Here is a 19,582-nt window from a genome sequence, read left to right as displayed (position 1 = left end):
GATGACGGAGTGGTTCCGTCACGGCCCGGTCGGAATGCCTGCGCGGCGCAGATTCCGCGCCTCTGCTGAACGTTCTATTGAGCGGGCGGGCCGTGACGGGACCGCTCCATCATGAGCACAACGCAACCGCGGCTGGTGACGGAGCGGTTCCGTCACCAGCATGCACCCGCCGCTCTTCCGCCCCGCCCCCTTAGCACTGCGGCGGAATAGCCGCCGCAGTGAAGGGGTTAAAAAACCTTCGATATTTACTGAAAAAAACACAAGTTTCAGGGATGTTATGGTTAGGCTGGCATTTTACGCAAAAGCAGAGAAATCCAGCCATTATAGTTAGCTGAGCTAACTATAAATTGTGCCCCCGCAATGCACTGCTGATGACATCACATATTACATCACTCATGACATGGTCAGTGACATCACTGATGACATCACTGACAACATCTCAAATGACATCATTGATGACATCATCCACTTAATATCAGACGGGTGTGCAGTTCCTGACAGGACGTGAGGGGAAATAGGGTCTTTCTTCGTGATGCTCTCGCACACCCCGGAGGATGTCATGCTTCATCATTGGGCCTTGCTCCTCGTCGGGCCGGCGATGCAATGCTAATGGTCTCCCGTAAATGGGGCTCTTTGTCGGAGATTTTTTTGAAGAAGCCGTTGGGTGCGTGCGGGTGTGAGGTAGGGGCGGGGTAGTGCACGGGTTGGTGAGATAAAACAGGTCAAGAGCAATCCTACTCTGGTATGACTTTAATGTTGAGGTAGTTCAAGGCTTATTAAAAGGTGTGGGTGCCCTATGCGGATGTAATGTTCCTAAAGGGCTAACAAAGTGAAGTAGGTCAACATGTTTCATGCCCCATTTGACCCTATTGGGTCAAGTGGCACTTCATCAGGACCGAAAACTAAAGTGTAAATGGTGCACTACCGTCTGGTACTACAAAGTGTTTTTGACTAGTTGCCAGACACAGTAGGGAGTACCCTAGAAGGCTTGTACTGGGGTATTGTAAACCCCTAGTGCTGGAGCCTAGGGTTGACAGGGGAGGCGGAGCACGTCGTTGCTCTAGAGATATGAAGGCAGATGACTCACGTTCATCCTACCCTTAGCTCTGGTGACCAGGTGTCCCGGATTTGCCCGGAGGGTCACGTTTTCCTCCAGCTGTCCCAGCAGATATCATGAAATTAAGCGCATGTCCCAGTTTTAGAGGGGGTCGGCTAAAAATGGTGGGAGTTATCTTTTTATGTTTTGCAAAGCAGGGATAGTTAGGAGCTGTTATAAGAAAGCAACGTAATTAACAGGCATGCTACTGGCTCTAAAAATGGCATTTTATGTATGTTCTTACTGCCTCTTCTGTAATTCTCTGCTAAGGAGCACTGTCATTCTTGGTGTTGGGTTGAAGTAAAATTGTAGTACTTTTTCTGTTTTTGGGAAATGTCCTGGTTTTTGGCTTTAAAATTCTGGTCACCCTACCTAAGGCCCTCATTCTTATTACCTCGGCAAACATATAAGATTTGCAATTTTATTTAAAAAAACATATTTTGGTCGACCTCGAAGCCGGGGAACAAGGTTCAAGTTTCGGCACCGACGCTTAATATCCTGTGATTCTGGGCAAATCACTTAATTGATCTCCCTGTGCCTAACAAAATGAATGTTTCCGCTGTAACGCAACTGGTACTATGTAAAGTGCTTTGATACCTTCGGGTCGAGCTTGCGCTACATATTTCACCAATAAAAAACCCCAGCCAATTATATTTATCACTGTTCTTCATGAAAGAAATACCAGCAGCGTTTGATTATTTCATTCCAGCTCCATTCGCCACGGGCCACACAAGGGCGCTCAGTAGGCGTGAGCGTTCGCTTCTGTGGTAACCGAGGCTCTTCATTGCCTCTACGCAGCAGCTTTCTTGTTATTTTTAATTCATCCACTGGGTGGCAGTCTTTCTGTCCTTATTCATGTGTAGTCCTCTGAGAAGTTTTGAACATATTCAGCTGTAAACCTGCAACGCGGAGACAGCAGAACTCGAAACACATACATGATACATGCCGACATGTAGGTAAAAATCGAGGGGAAATAACTGTTTACACATTGATTACATTGACGCGGAGTATGTTATTAGTCGGGGAAACTTCAAATAAAGCCGTTTTGGCTTAAAAAATCGTTACTTTTTTCGGAAGGCTTTAAGTGGGATGTGGTGCAAGGGGCTTGTAAATCTGCCCCTGGGGGTCTTTCAAAGGGGGTTGCTAGTGCAATTTGGGCATGGCTTAAGAACACATAAGCTAAAAATCTGTGCTTAGCATAGTGTGCCACCCCACTGGTATTTTGCTGCTTCTGTCATTGCATCCAGACATATAATACAATAAGTAACATTATACTTACAACAAGCTAGGACTATTGGCTTTGTCAATGGTTGTTAGTTGCATAAGATAAATGAGCTACAACTATCCCTTTGTTGTATACAGTGTTTGAAGTGGGCAGGATCGGCAGGGCACAGCTGGCACCTACTTCTTTAATTACATAGATTCCGTTCCCCTACTTTTTTTAGTTTTGAGCATGCGTCCCAGGACGGCAGAAATAGCCAAGGCCCATAGAAAAGGCTCAGCGTTTGTGGCCGTTCAGGGACGGGCGGGGCGGGCAGAGGAGGAAAAGGACTCTGTCTTTTCCTTCTTGCCGAGAGAATACAACAGTGTCTACTTCTGCTCTGGCGCTTAAGCTGCCCCCCTCTTTATTTCTTCCTCTTCTTCCCTCTCTTTCTGTCTAGCTCCTCTTCCCTTTTGAAAACCGTTTCTTTCCATCTTTCTTTTATTTGTTCCTCTATGAAATGGATCCAAAATAGAAAAACACTTTTGCTAGAAATGTTTTTTTCTGATATTTTTCTATTCTAAAGTGCAGCCTCTGGAATAAAATTATCAAAATATAAACAATAAATAAATAACTAAATAAAGCAAGACAGAGTGGTAGCAAAGTGGCCAGATTCATTTTATTCACACCCAAACACATTAGCGCAGAGTTTGCCAGTGAAGCATTACTTTTGTTTTCTTGTCTTGCATGCCTGGCCCCGTGGCCTGTCTGTACCTAAAGCACCTATCTCTGAGCAAGTACCAAATAGACAGAGCCGACTGCACACATGTACACTTGCCAACAAAAACAGGGCAATTAGCAAACAGAAGAGGTCAAAAGGAAAGAGTTACTCACCTGGACACTGCAGTGTACACTGACATCAGGAAAACACATGCCAAATAATCAAGTGGATCCAAGTGCAGGGTTGTAAACCGTGATCCATCACCATAGTCAAAAGAGTCAGCAAGGGAAATGAGCAAAAACACAAACAGATTGACAGCATATACAGATACACAAGGAAGGACAGGCATTAAACTTCAAAAGCAGATACAGGTGAGAATGGCAATTGTAGGAAAGTAGGATCTACTTCTATGGTTACCCCCACTTTTTGCTTGATGTGATGCTGTTTTTGACTAGTCTGACTGGGATCCTGATAATCAGGACCCCAGTCTATCTGCTTTCTCCCTAAATTGTTGTGTTCAGTACTTAGTTACATCCCAGATTGAATACTGGGGTACCCTTATAAGTCCCTAGTGTATGGTACCCATGTACCTAGGGCATAGGTACCCCAGAGGCCTCCATGGGCTGAAGCATTCACAATGAAACTACAGACCTGCCATTGCAGCCTGTGTGAGTTGGTGCATGCACCATTAACTAAAGATATTAGTTTACTATATCTAAGGGTCACTGCACTTAAAACCTATAAGTCACCCCTATAGCAGGCCTTTGCAATCCTGAAGGCAGGGTGCTTGGTTCTAAGTGAAAGGGTGCCCATGCATGAGCAAGAACCCCCTGCATCCTACACAGTCCATTCCCCCGTCAGTGAAGCAGCCGTATATTATATAGAGGGGCACCCCGCAATTACGCGATGACCATCTCGATAACGGCGGCTACAAATCCTATCATGTTTGGTATCAAACATGTTGGAATCATACCTCCACACTGTAAGCGGTGTGGGAGGTATGATTCCAAGCACTGGAAGAGCCCTCTGTTAGGCTCTCAGTGTTCCCGGCACAAGCCTTCTTGACCCGGACAGCACAAAATGGTAGCTGCCGACCAGAGACACATTTTTGCCCTCCTGCTGCTGAGCCAAGCTTGAGCAGGGGAAGGCTGACCAATAGGCCTCCTGTCACAGGCAAGTGTGACCACCTCATAGACAGGATTTAGTGTATTAGGGCTGGGTGGGTGCACTTGCCAGCACAAGAAAGTCTGCATGAGGGGTACATTTGGTGTCCCTGTCCATAGTCCACCAGTCCTGGGAGTTATTGGCTCCCTCTCTGGCACGAAACAGGACAAAGGACATGGGAGTAACCTCCCCCATGTCCAGACCCTCCCCTTGGAGAGTCCCCTGAATCTTCCCAACCCTTTCCCGAGGGTACTTAAGGGCTTACCTGGGTGTAGGTCCCTAGATTCGTTGTGGAATAAGATTCAGATCAGACACCACTGCACTGCTACCATCTGGGCAAGCTGGACTTCGCTGGACTTGGTTTGGGCCTGACTTAATCTCCCTTCCAATCTGTGCATCATACAGGAACCTTCCATGGCCGGTGAAGTGTCAAAGACACCTGAGGTAATCTCCCTTGGAATAAAGGAGTCACTCCCATGCATTTGCAGGCACCGCAACTAAGTCGACTGTTCTGCAGATCCTGAGCTCCTCCAGACTCAGTGGGCTCTGCAACACAGTTGGGGGTTTTCCACAGCTCCTGAGGCCTGGCCTGCCCTCTCACCAAGCTTGAGGCCAGTATCTCTTGTAGGGGTTGCAATAACTGAACCCCTGTGCACAGCGGGCAACTTGCAGTTGCAAAGGCTTGTTGGCTTCTTTGCAAAAAGATCTTCGGGCTCCAAGTAGCCCCCACCTCGAGCACCTCCAGTGACCAGAATCTTCAGCCGCACCCCGTGGCCTGTATCTTTTGGTGAGCTGCGTGAGGTCCTCTTGCGACTTCAGTGGCGCCAGCCTGTGGGTCCACTTGAAGGTCACCGTTGTTTCTTTTGGGCTCCCCTGATTGCTCGGGCTAGTCCTGACTCACTGCCTTGTGGTGGGTCCCCTGGACCTTGCTGGTCCCAACTTTGCACCTTCTCGACTGCTTGCATGGGTTACATTTGCCAAGGCTTGTTGTTGCTCCTGCCGGACACCGACCCCTCAGCACTCAACATTCTTCATATGAGAGCTTGTACCCGGGTCCTGGTCTTCCTCAGTGTCGCCTGGTCCTCACAGCTGCAGAATCAAGGTTATCAACATCTTCCCTGAAGCACCTGACATCGGAGGACATTCATCCTCCAAGTCTCCTGGTCACTCCTGAGTGACATAGACTCTGTCCCCTCTGCTTTCAGGTACTCCTCCTCAAGAATCCACATTTGGGTTCCCACAGGCACTTTCTCCTCTTCCAGCAGTAGCAATTTCCTGAAGTCCTCCATTGGGTTTGACTGCGGTTTACGACACCACTTCACACATATGCACCCGGCTTCCCTGGTGTAGGTAACATGGGTACTAGGGTATCCACGGGTGGTGTCGGTCTCCAACCTTCTGTCTTCCAAGGGATTCCTCCAGGGTCCACTGGGAAGGGTCCTTAATCTTTAAAAATCCAACCTCCCCTTGCACATAGACTTGTGCGGAGCACGCGGATGTATTCGCACACTGCACACGCTCTCCGTAGGATCCCTGTCTAGTTAGCTTGGGTGGTTCTGTGGGTCCCCAGCAATTCAACGTTCTCTCGACATTATCCTGACTCAAGTCGTGGTTCTTATACCACTTTTTTAGTATATGGTTTGCCCCGGGCCACTGTGTATTTCGTGCTATTTACTGTGTTATTTTGCTGAAGTATTGTGTGCATTGTGTTTATCTCCATGTTGGAGATATTGGAATGTACTAGAGAGTATTATAGAATAAATACATATTTTTATAAATACTTGGTGTTGTTCTTTTTCACTTAATCTATACTATAAGATTGCATTCTGGTGAAAAAACCTGCTTTACACTCCTTATGGACTAAGCCTGAAGGCTACTCTCCACAGCTACCACATAGAGAGCTTTCTAAGGTTGTCTAAGACCTCTTTAATCACCATAAGGGTTGTCTGGACTGGTGCAAGGTACCAACTTACATTAGTGGACATCATATACCAAGCCAGCTTTTCACAGGTGAGATAAACCATTTCTATGAAAGGGACATCCTAGCCTATGATCGAAAATGGAGACAGCGGATTGTGCATTTGGAGAACTATTTTTCTGCCACAGGGAAAAAGTCATATGATGCTATTGTAATGTCCCTCCTGTTACACCTGGCAAGAATAAAATGTGTTCTCATGCACGATCGCAGTTCACCCTAAGATCAGATGATCGTCCGCCTTTGGGATAGCACTGCCAAGTTATGTCTAAGTAGCCGAATGCATTTTTACACTTTTGTCAATCTGCTAACTGTTGGATTGCTATGAACATCATCCTACATGGACAGTGTGTGGCAACATATAATCCGAAGCTTATTGCAATAGTGCCCCAGCTGTCGATGACAGCCAGCAACAACTGTTTTTCACATCAAGGAGGACTGGATGCCTGAACTGGTGCTGATGTTACAGCTGAGACAGATGCTACAAGTGAGGTGGCTGCTGGATCCACCAGAGACCGAAGACGTTATGTAGTTCATTACATGGGTCCCAGCAAAGATTGGTGGTTCACATGCTCAGGGCATTCTTTGAAGCTGGCTTTCTCTTTCTTTATAGGTGAAGTGTATGTGCCGTGCTGAGCCCTACTGAAGATCTTTGTTTTCTTGACCACACAGTGATGCTGCGTTACCTTAAACGATACATCTATAACTTCTGTAGTTCGCATTCTGGTGCTGTACCCTGCTTTAAACCCAATAAAGAATTATTTTAAAAACTTCGTAAACTGTTTAAAGTGATTCCCAAGATAGGATCCCCATCACCAGTGCAACACCTGTGCAGCATTGAACATGTATTTGCAATCCATGGTTATCCCAGACGATGAGAGGTTCTGACTACACAAGGCAGTGCGAAGGGATAATGAATTATTTCATACTTTTCACGTCACATTAAATATTGCGAAGCTTGTCAATTTTAAATGATGCATATAGTGAAATCTATGTGCAGTTAATTCAATGTGTGCTGCTTCACCAAACTAGGAGGCTAATGCTAAGAGATCCATGGGTCTTTCTCAATAGCATAGTAATGTGCTGCTGCTATCCAAAGTCCTTGAGTGTTCAGAGCCTACTGGAAAATGCAGTTCATCGTCAGACTTTTTTCTCACAATGGGGCCTGATTCACAAAGGTAATCTGAGACAAAATCCTAACTTTACGACTTTCGGTATTCACAAAGCACATTTAGTAGTAGTAAAATTAGGATTTTGTCTCAGTTACACTCAAGTTTTGGTCTTAAGTTTTACTTAAAACCAAAACTTAGGTTTAACTGAGACAAAGTTTTGGTCTTAAGTTTAAGTTTTGGTCTGAGACAAAATCCTAACTTCACTACTCCTAAATGCCCTTTGTGAATACCTAAAGTTGTATAGTTAGGATTTTGTCTCAGATTACTTTTGTGAATCGAGCCCAAAATTTGCATCTAACATCTTATGTGCTTCTTACTGACTTTCACCATTGACCTGAATTGTCAATGGATGTGAAGCAAGATGTGTTTTTGTGGAACAAGGTTCCAACAAAGATGCGTAAAAAACTAGGTGGTTGCTCATAGACTGAGGCAATTTAAACAATACAGCGTCTGTTCCATCACCAATGGACTTATAATCTTAGGTTGCAATTTAGAAGATTGTATTCAGATATACGTTTTTTGTAACTGTGCTTTCACAGCTACAACATTTTGGGATTCCAGACTTTTCTTACAATCAGCATAGAATTTAAAGGTATGCTTTGCTTTTTCCAATGCTTTCTGTGCCGAATATCTGTTAACTCAGTTATACATATAAAGGGAAGGTCCCGTAGCAAAACAATCTGTAAAATATGTATCATAAATGTGGTCCTGTAGAACATTTGTATGACTCAGTACAATAAAATACGACATATTCACACATAACAAAATATGAAAATAAACATAGTGCATATACCAAAACCTAAATTACTAAAACTAACAAAACTACAACCCAATATAAAGAATAACAAGTCAAAATTTTACAAATAAAACAATATAGAGCAGAGGACATTGTAATCTAAGATAATAAAACAATACAGAAAATATGAAATCATATTGTATGATAATATGGAATACAGACGATGACTGTTCTGTGTTGCCAAAACTCTCTTAGGTTGTAAGACTAGCACTAACAGATCATTACCTATGATAATAAAACAAATATATAAAATAACAAACAGTCTGACATAATGACACAGACTATATAACATAAATTGCCATCATCTAACTTAACACAAAATCAATACATAGGAACTCAGGACAAAATATTATAAAACAAAGGGACACTTGCATACAATATGACACTAATCATAACGTGGTACACATAACTATAAAACATAAAATACAAACATTACATAAAAGAGAACAGATAAAAATATAGCATAAACAACTTAGAAATTAAATATTAATATGATATAAAATCTAACAAAATAGAAACATAACAAAACAGAACACACAATAAGCCATACCATTGAACATGGCAACAGAAAATATAACATACAAGACGTACGTACTATAATGTAAAACTTAACATATATTGTTGTGCATAACATGAAGCATAGTGTAAGACAATAATGAAAGGTTGACCAAATAGACAACAGTACATAATATAACATCTGCAACCAAACATAACTTATTTAAAGGCACATGTTGGCGACTGTGAAAAATGCTACTGTTTTTGCGAATGTTTTTTATTTTTCTTTACAGATTCACCACCTAAGTCAGCTAAATATTTCCATGATATCATAACACTCGTAAAAAACAGCGTTTTATTAAGGTTTTCTAGACTACCTTCTTACACAACTGTATCTATTATTCCATATGTCTCATAGTGTGAAACATGTTCTTTTACTCTCACAGACTGGGACTCTTCCTCTTAATACCTTGATGGGCAGGTGGAGAGGCCAGGCCAGGAAATCTGAGATTTACAATCTATTTCAACAGGCCCTCAAAATCTGTTTCACATATTTCATCTATGCCCAGCTCTAACTGATACTAGAAAGCGATTTCTGTCTCCTTTAGTAGTACGGTTTGACATTATATTTCCCATCAAGATTTAATGCATCCTGTGACAAACCTCCATCTGTACTAATATGTGATATGATATTTACATTTTTTATGAGATTTTTGCTGATATTTTACATGAATTTATTTTCCTCATATTCTGATGAATTGTTATTTTCACTGCATTTCTATCTATGAGAGGCTGTCTTAATGAACTGCTTTAGGATTTTCCCATGTGTTGTTATTGTATTACATTGCTGACCTGAGTACAGGTCTAAATCAATTTAAAAAATAAACTTGAAACATGACTAACTTCTCTAGTGTCAGTCACCAGTGTAATCTGAGATTGGTTCTCTAAAGTCCATGTCAATTTTTTTGTCTCTTTTGGTTTAGTGTGGAGACAAGAAGAAACCTCAAAAAAGCAGATATGGCACTCTTTGGTAAAGTCCTGGAGCCAGCGGGCTACATGCAGTCCATGAAGTCGGTGGTTCTGGGAATCGAAGCCTACATCCAAGGCGTTGCAAAGCCGGAGGAAATAGAGTTTGTGAAGAAGAACTTGGACGCCATCAACAAGGAGCTGGTGGCAGTAAAAGGTCTGATGCATGACTCGGATGTGGTATACTGTGAGGATAACATCACTGTGGTGTACTACCAGCTAGACACAGTGGTTCGGGCTGACAAGCAGTTCACCAAGAAAGAAACTGAGGTCTTCATGCAGTACATTGGCGACTATAAAATCGAGAGACAGCTAAATGCTTTATACAACCGCCTGCTTGGCGTGTCGGTCTTGGCCAAACAGACAACCCTACTTGAGCAGGTCATTCTGGACCACAAGCCGCGCCGGTGGGAGATGATGGTCTTCTGCGAGAAGATTAACTTTGTCATTGGAATTGGCCTCCTCTGCCTCTTCACACATGCTTCCCTCACTGGCCGGGATGGGGCTCTCATGATGGCCCGTTGGTCTGACAAGATGGCGGCCCTGTATCAGCGGATGAAGGTAGCATCTAAAGAGTGTTTCCACTACTTCAAGGAGCAGGCAAAGAGCGACATTGAGAAGTTTATGGAGGCAAAAGGGAAGATGAAGAATGATGAGATTGCTTCTGGGATACTGAAGACCCTGGAGAAAAACTACGACTGGCTGAGGTGGGCGGTAATGGTGTCCGACTCCTCCGCTGAAAGCTCAGATGAGGTTCTGGTGAGAGGCAATTTCATCTCAGTGAAGCAAGGATGTGGCCTGCAGGTGGTTGTCTGCTACAGCGAGAGCCCCTCCTCCCTGGATAAGAACAAGACCCACCATCTGATTGGTGAGCTAGAGTGGAAGCTACCCAACCCACCACCAGAGGTGTACGCCAACATTGAAGCCGACCCCAATTACGCCAAGACTTACCTGGCTCAGAGGATGCTGCAGAAGCTAGAGGAAGGTCTCGGGGAAGGTGTCACCATTCACGTGGTCCCCGGGAAGCTGGTGATGAAAGGAAACTTCCCACAAGCATCCTCTGTCCTCTATGAATACAAGCATCGCCTGGCCACAGGCACTGTGTGCATCTTTGGATAATGTAATTGTTCTGGAAAAGTAGATGTGATCCAACCATTTCACCCATCAAGCTCTCGGGGACCTATGTTTCGCACTTCTTTAAATTATAAGAAGTTTTGAGCTTGAAGTATGTCAATGCTAGGCCAAGGTCACATGGTACTGAAGTCTTAATAATGAAATTGTATTTTTAACTAAATCAATAAAGTCTCTGTACCTTAATAATTGGTAGTATTCTTTGTATGGATGTGTTGAAACAGTTCTTCAGTTTCTTACTGAATTGTAGAGAGTCAGTTTTGAAGAGCCCTCTTCATGGGATGATCAACCCTAGGGCTCATATAGGAAAGGAAAAAAACGCATATTTATAATATATGAGATACTTTTTCTTGCTAAGTGCAGCCATCTTCTTAAGAAAGACCCTTGTTGTGTATCTCTTGAGTTCTGATCACATTTGTAAGTATCGAGGTACGGTCTAAAGGCAGTTTAGGGATCTAAGGAGTTAGATGTTTTTGAGTCACTTTTCCATAATGCAATTACTCCCAGTCGTAAAGCCTGTCTCACCCTAATATATCAATATACTTGGAGAAATCGTTGCACTAGGAGTCCCTGGTTCAATGACAGGTACGGGACATTTGTAGTTGGTTCCTTTGGCTTGTGTTGTTTACTGTCTGGTGAATCTTCACCATCACCATCAACACAAGTCGTAAAACCGCAAGCTATTGGTCCGCCATTATGTTATATCTGGTTATACGTTTGTATTTGTCTACATGAATATGCCTTATTGTGTGCTGAACTACATGGAGCAGTCTGATGATCTAGCCTACCAAAAAATAAAAGAGTGTGCCTATCTTGGCATATCCTGTATAATTATGAATCTCCCCTCTTTAGGGACAATCGTAATTCGTTACCTCAGTTCCCAGGAATCCTTTTCTAATCATGGGGGCACATGTTCCTAAATCAGCCTGACCTTTGGGTCTGAGTCCTGTCTGCCCACCTCCTCAGTCAAAGGTACAATGGTTACATTTCAATGATTCTACAGAGAAAATGTGTGAATTTATTATTACAATTGGTGGTGAGAGTCATATTCGATGGTTTAAGGGACTCAGTGTACCATGGTATCTCCCCTCTAGGTACCCACAACTTACATCACTACTGCTGTTGATTGATTACAGTATCTTTAAGATGTTTGTGCAGCGACTGTTTTATCCAACAAAACTTACCTTTGGAAAATAATTCTGAATGTCCTTGTTAATTCTGAACCATTGTCCAGGAGTGGCCCATGAAGGTAATAACGGTGAGGCAGGGTGGCGGGAGTCAACAGATGACGATGAGGGAAAATTAAATTAAAAAAACCAAAACCACTTACTTTGCGCACCCTGCATCACCGAGTCGGCGATTAGGTTAGAGCAAGGTAAGTGGTTTTCTTTGCTTTAATTTAACTTTCCCTCTTCATTGTGTGTCAACTTCCCCCCCACCTGGACCCACAGCTCTTACCTGCACGGGCCGCTCCTGCCGTTGTCTCGTATTTGCCAGCATACTGGGGTACTTGATGCTTTAAATACCCAATTACTATTTTACTGATAAATTCATAGTGACCGAATATGTCAATAAGTGAGTGAGTGAGCGAGTCAGAGAGTGAATGAGTGAGTGAGTCAGTCAGTGAAGCTATATATGCAGCATTAATTACTAGAAAGTGACCATCTCAGCTCGCTCTCCACCTGCACACTGAGTAACTACCAAGAAGACAACTAAGACATGAGTGAACGGGAAGAAAGGAGGATCCTTCAGACCATCTCTGAAGAAGAGTTTGTGGCTTTGCCTTTTGGTTCTCCTTTCAACCACTGGTGTTGATGACCTCCAGCTATCATCTTGTCGGCTCTTTGAAGATCTTCAGCTATCATCTTGTCTGCCCTTTGAAGATCTTCAGCTATCATCTTGTCGGCTCTTTGAAGATCTTCAGCTATCATCTTGTCGGCTCTTTGAAGATCTTCAGCTATCATCTTGTCGGCTCTTTGAAGATCTTCAGCTATCATCTTGTCGGCTCATTGAAGATCTTCAGCTATCATCTTGTCAGCTCTTTGAAGATCTTCAGCTATCATCTTGTCAGCTCTTTGAAGATCTTCAGCTATCATCTTGTCGGCTCTTTGAAGATCTTTAGCTATCATCTTGTCGGCTCTTTGAAGATCTTCAGCTATCATCTTGCCGGCCCTTTGAAGATCTTCAGCTATCATCTTGTCGGCTCTTTGAAGATCTTCAGCTATCATCTTGTCTGCCCTTTGAAGATCTTCAGCTATCATCTTGTCAGCTCTTTGAAGATCTTCAGCTATCATCTTGTCAGCTCTTTGAAGATCTTCAGCTATCATCTTGTCGGCTCATTGAAGTTCTTCAGCTATCATCTTGTCGGCTCTTTGAAGATCTTCAGCTATCATCTTGTCAGCTCTTTGAAGATCTTCAGCTATCATCTTGTCGGCTCATTGAAAATCTTCAGCTATCATCTTGCCGGCTCTTTGAAGATCTTCAGCTATCATCTTGTCGGCTCATTGAAGATCTTCAGCTATCATCTTGTCGGCTCTTTGAAGATCTTCAGCTATCATCTTGTCTGCTCATTGAAGATCTTCAGCTTTCATCCTGTCGGCTCTTTGAAGATCTTCAGCTATCATCTTGTCGGCTCTTTGAAGATCTTCAGCTATCATCTTGTCGGCTCTTTGAAGATCTTCAGCTATCATCTTGTCGGCTCTTCGAAGATCTTCAGCTATCATCTTGTCGGCTCTTTGTAGATCTTCAGCTATCATCTTGTCGGCTCTTTGAAGATCTTCAGCTATCATCTTGTCGGCTCAGTTGCATAAGTAGGAAGAAGGGAGGCTCCGGCTGGAATGCACAGAGTAGGCGTTATGGCTGGTGCTTGCCAAGGAAAGAACGGTTGGCTTCTGAAGTTCAGATATTGCACCATTATTTTGGGATTTGCTTCTGTAATTGGACCATCAGTTTATAAAATCTCCTTTTCTCATTGGGACCATGGAGGGCTGGAATCCGCTTACGTTTGTTTGAGTATATTTCAAAGCATGCATGAAGAAGGTGGAGTGGGAGGGCATATCATCCCAAAGTGAAGTGTTTACTCTAAATTAAGGGCCTGATTTAGATCTCGGTAGACGGGTTATTCCATCACAAAGGTGACAGATATCCCATTGCTGAAATATAAATCCCATAGGATATAGTGGGATTTATATTTCGGCGGACGAGTGACCCCTCACTGTTGTGACGGAGTAACCCGTCCTCCTAGATCTAAATCAGACCACAAGTAATTTTCACTCTGGAAAGTATTTGTCTCGTGTCACATAAAAAGTATTTCTTGTATTTTGTTTACGGACAGATCTTCTCCTTGCAGGAGTAGGTAGACAAGAATAACAATGAGAATATTTTTTTTGTTTTTCATCTGTCCATTAAGAGATACGTCCTTGTTGGCATCAATGCGTTCACCCATTCTTTTACACTCATGAATCGTTTGGTCCATCTACACACCCACCTAAATCCATCGATCCATCGATCCAACCATTCATCCATCCATCCCTCCTTCCTTCGCTCCACCCATTCATTAATCGTCCTGTGAATGAATTGTGCCTGTCACTGTATGTGTCCACGTATGTGGGTCTCTGCCATCTGATCTATGTGCATGGGTGTCTCTCTTAGTGTTGGTTATGTGTGCATTACTGCAGTTGAAGTGTGCCTTGTATGTGAGGGTTTGCATGTGTGTGTATCTCTGTATGGTACATGTATCTTTGTGCATTCGCTATTCAAAATGCTGAACCTGTTAGTCCTGTCAATGATTGTTTGAAAAGTATGAGGTGTATATACTCACCTACGAGAATACTTCCTGCTTTAGGTATTAGGTATTCTGGGTCCATAGCAGCCATGGTTATATGTGAGAGGCATTCATAGATCTGGCTTCGGAAAGCTTTAGATATCTGCATGATCCAGTGTTAAATTTGTTTAAAAAAAAAAAAAGTGCCAGGGCACTCGCCAGGAGGCCACTGCAGCTTGAACCACACATTGCCCCGCCATACTGCCAGTGGCAGCAGCAACACAATTACTAATCAGCACACTCCTACAAGTGTGGCAATTCAGCATATTCCAGGCACCCAAAGCTATAAGGATGGCTTGGGCGTCAGTCAACGGTAATTTTTAATGTACATAAACTTATTAAACAACTGCTGTTGTATTTATATTTAACCCGTTGCGTGCTCGGGTCGGCCGTTGGCCGACGCAAGCACTACCTCCCGGGTGCTGCGCACGATCAACGGCCGCCGCAGCCCCGCCCACTGTGTCGAACGCCCGCACCACGGCGGAATGTCCGCTGCGGTAAACGGGTTAAATTAGACAGACAGCGCCACCATGTGCCAGACTGTTACAAGCCTGGTGTTGACAATTAAGGGCTGGTGCCGAGTACCGGAAATAGCTGGCTCAAATTAAGCACAGGTATGAGCTCATGTTAGTACTACAGTGAGAGAGTGGACTTTGGGTCAGCCCCTTCAGTCATTGGCCTTCATGTGTTTTTCATGCTTTGCTATTGCTATGATGGTCTGTCCACCAAGTTGTTTCAGGACAGTTACAGGGGGCCCTTCATGCTCCTTTTTCAGGTTCTGGTGATGGGGCCATCAAGTAGTCCTTTTGTTAGACTGCAGGTGAAAAATGTGCCTTGAGAGAGCCAACATATGTTCTTTGTTGAAAGGATGACTTAATAATTGCTGATTTATGGTTTTTTTACTTGATCTTTGAACTGAATGGTCTCTTTTAAAGCCCCGGTGCTATTCACAAATTGCCCCCTGTTTCATTCGTATCACATTGCTGTATTAACATGATGGTTTGACGTATTTTTTGTTCAATAAGTGAAGACGTGCCTGCACATGTGCTTCCATAAAGAAGCAGCGAAAATACTGTGCCTTCGAAGCTCACCACTCGCAACGAAAACGGAATCTTTGAACTCCTTTTCATCCTACTTTCTTTCACTTATATCTGCTAATGTAGTCTTTCTAACAAAGGGTCCCTACTACGAGCTTCTGTTATGTTCCTGGAGGTCCGCCCACGGCGCCCCGGGCGTGGGGCGCGCTGGTCATGTGACTCCTGATAATAAAAAGAGGTCTAGCACCCCTGTTTCATTCGTATCACATTGCTGTATTAACATGATGGTTTGACGTATTTTTTGTTCAATAAGTGAAGACGTGCCTGCACATGTGCTTCCATAAAGAAGCAGCGAAAATACTGTGCCTTCGAAGCTCACCACTCGCAACGAAAACGGAATCTTTGAACTCCTTTTCATCCTACTTTCTTTCACTTATATCTGCTAATGTAGTCTTTCTAACAAAGGGTCCCTACTACGAGCTTCTGTTATGTTCCTGGAGGTCCGCCCACGGCGCCCCGGGCGTGGGGCGCGCTGGTCATGTGACTCCTGATAATAAAAAGAGGTCTAGCACGTACACAGGCGTTCAGAGAGAGAGACGCGCAGACCGAGCAACAAAACTTATTCCCAGTGTCCGTCTGAGTTTATTCTAGGGCCACGTGTTAGGCCTAGTCAGGATTAGATGCCCCGGAGTGTAGGTCCCAGAGTGATCTCCCTAGGGCATTCACTTCCCCATCACAGGACACAACAATTGGCGACGAGGGTGGTTGCCGACCCCTCGCTCCGGGTGTGTGTGTGCCCCTTCCGGGGTGAGGCGGCTGCGGGTGCTCCCATTTGCCCGTGGTGCTCGTGCCTTGCTGCCACGCACACCCCCGCACGGCTCGCCTGGAGGAACGACTTCCACCCCTGGCTCTTTGCAGGTGAGCGGCGCTGCCTGGCACTCTCTTGCTGCGCATCGGAGCACGATTGGTCACGCGAGGCCATTCCTCTACTGATCCTCCAAGCCCGGTGCCGCACCGTGCTCGGTGGCACGTGCGTGAATCGCACCTCGGCACGCCTGGTGAGGCGATCCGGACGGCGCCCGGTCCTGCCCAGCTGCTCGAGGGGACGTGGTGCCGACTCATCCCAGGGCGCCACCCTGCCAACCGACTTTGGAGCGCTAGCCGCACGCCCTCCACTGCGGTTGCCGGGGGAATCTCAGCGGCCCTCATCTGCCCGGCCGGTGGGCATCGTCACGTCTGTGCGAAGCCCCTGCTCTCTCCGATCTGGTCGGAGTGCCTCTTCGGATCTCACCTCGGCTGGCCGCGGGCCTGATCCAGCACGTCCTGGGCGATGGCTACCATTCCGCCCATTGAACCGTTTGTGGTGGAGGGTGCGCCCTCCACTCTCGCACCGAAGTGGAAGGAGTGGGTGGACAGGCTCCTAATATTCTTCGAGGCCACCAAAGTCCATAAGGAGCAGAAGCGCGCCATGGTCCTCCATCTTGGTGGCAAAGATATCCACTCCATAGCTCGGACCCTTACGGAGGCGACCCCCAAAACCCATCATACCCTGATCAATGCCCTCAATGCGCACTTTGAGCCAATGGCGAACCAGGATTAGGAACGATTCATTTTTCGACAGGCACGGCAACTGCCGGATGAATCACTGGATGCATATCACTCCAGACTCAAGAAACTAGCACTGACGTGTGGATTCCAGGACGTTACAGAGGAGATCAGGGGCCAGATAATCCAAGGATGCGCCTCTGCAAAGTTGCGCGAGAGAATACTGGAAGAATCGGGGAAGCCTCTACCCGACATCCTCACACTTGGCCGCACAAAGGAGCTGTCCAAGGCCAGGGCGGCCCACATGGAAGCGGCACTACAAGCCAACATGAAAGTGGAACCGGTCAATAAGATACAGGTCCGGACACAGCCCAAATGGCCCAAAAGAACGACAACCCCTCAGGGTGGTGCATCAGCACAATCATGCGGTTACTGTGGAGGCCCGAGACACCCGGCGCCAGAGTGTCCGGCACGGGGCAAGAGATGCTCAGGATGTGGAAAAATGAATCACTTCGAAAAAGTATGCCGGTCCAAGAGGTTCAGTAAGCCCCGCCAGATGGTGCACACGGTCGCTGAGCACGAGGTTGCTGAAGGGGAGCCCAGCAACAGTGACATGGATGACGACGAGGAGGAGCGATCCGTACACAAGGTGCACATGATCGGCACCGCCACCAGACGCACCAGGACGCTGCCCCAGTGCCCCATCCAGGTGGCTGATCAGGACATCATGGCGACAGTAGACACCGGCGCATCGATAAACCTTATGAGTGCGTCCCTCTATAGTGACATGTCTACCCCTCCAAGACTCCGTTCCACCCCGATCACAGTATATGCCTACGGTCAAGATGTTCCACTCCGCATCCGTGGAAAGTTCAAAGCGGCAGTCCGACATGGGGATAAGATCACGAGAGCTAACATCTTTGTGTCGGAAGAGGGTCAAGGCATGCTCCTGAGCTGCCGGACGGCAGAAGACCTGGGGGTGGTCACATTCGCATTTGGTGTGCATGAAGAGTCGGTGCAACAGCTGATTATGGACTTTCCAGACCTATTTGAAGGAATTGGGTGTTTCAAGGGCCGTGAAATACATCTGCACGTGGACCCCACCGTACAACCTATGGCCCTGCGACACCGTCGATTTGCGTTCCACTTGCGACCACTAGTGGAGGAAGAACTGCAGAAGCTGGAAGCATCTGGAATAATCGAGAAGGTATCAGGCCCCACCCCCAGGGTGTCGCCCATCGTGGTCACGAGAAAACCGAAACAGCCTGGAGCGGTCCGGATCTGCGTGGACATGCGCCTACCCAATGCTGCCATCAAGAGGGAGCGCCATATCACCCCCACGATAGATGACTTAATTGGGGAAATGGCTGGAGCCTGCTGGTTTTCCAAATTGGACCTCCGGGCGGGGTATCACCAACTCGTACTTGACAAAGAGTCACGGAACATCACAACTTTCTCTACCCACATTGGACTTCGCAGATATACCAGACTTAGCTTTGGGATCTCCAGTGCTGCCGAAGTTTTCCAGAACGTCATCCAGGAGCTGATTGCTGGCATACCGGGAGTAATAAATGTCAGCGATGACATCATGGTGCATGCCCGAACGATCCCAGAGCACAATTAACGTTTGGCGCAAGTTTTTCGCAGACTCCGCAGTGCGGGGCTCACACTGCACCGAGACAAGTGCGAATTCTTGCGAACCAAACTGGGGTTCTTCGGGTATGTCTTCTCAGCTGACGGCGTCAACCCAGATCCTGATAAGGTTAAAGACATCAAGGATGCACCACCGCCCACGACAGTCACGGAAGCCAGGAGCTTTCTCGGCATGGTAAATTACTGTGGCCGTTTCATCAAGGACCTGGCCAACCTAACTCTCCCCCTGCGTGAACTCACTAAGGACTCCACCCCGTGGAGCTGGGGACCCGAACAGGAAAAGGCATTCCAGGACATCAAGAGCTCACTCTCCAGCAACACCACGCTGGCGTTCTTTGACCCGCGACACTCCACTCTCATTGCGGTGGATGCCGGACCGGCGGGGTTGGGGGCCGTCCTAATGCAGAGGGCAAGAGACGAGGTAGACTGGTCCCCCGTTGCCTTCGCCAGCAGGTCCCTCACGGACACGGAGCAGAGATACTCGCAAATTGAGAAAGAGGCCATCGCGATCCATTGGGGATGTCGCCACTTCCACTTGTATGTATATGGCAAGCCCTTCACGGTGGTGACAGACCACAAACCGCTGCTGGCTCTGTTCTCAGGAACTTCATCCAAGCCACCACCAAGAATAGAAAAATGGATCTTGCAACTGCAAGAATACAATTGCAATGTCGAGTACCAACCAGGGGCGAAGAATCCGGCGGATTACCTATCACGACATCCTAGGCCCGCAACTCCTGAAGAGAT

General features: G+C 45.9%; 1 protein-coding gene across 1 annotated transcript; it reads left to right on the top strand.

Annotated features, from left to right (window-relative positions):
* The first annotated feature begins 9,607 nt into the window (after positions 1 to 9,607).
* LOC147693381 (uncharacterized) lies at positions 9,608 to 10,964 on the top strand. The gene has a single exon (XM_086933710.1). The coding sequence runs from the start codon at positions 9,638 to 9,640 to the stop codon at positions 10,763 to 10,765; it is 1,128 nt and encodes a 375-aa protein (XP_086789836.1). The 5' UTR covers positions 9,608 to 9,637; the 3' UTR covers positions 10,766 to 10,964.
* Positions 10,965 to 19,582: the final 8,618 nt, after the last annotated feature.

The sequence above is a fragment of the Lissotriton vulgaris genome, chromosome 8, assembly GCF_964263255.1.
Source record: "Lissotriton vulgaris chromosome 8, aLisVul1.2, whole genome shotgun sequence".
NCBI lineage: Eukaryota > Metazoa > Chordata > Amphibia > Caudata > Salamandridae > Lissotriton > Lissotriton vulgaris.
Note: the sequence above shows the minus strand (reverse complement) of the source record. Positions and strands in the feature narration are given on the sequence as shown.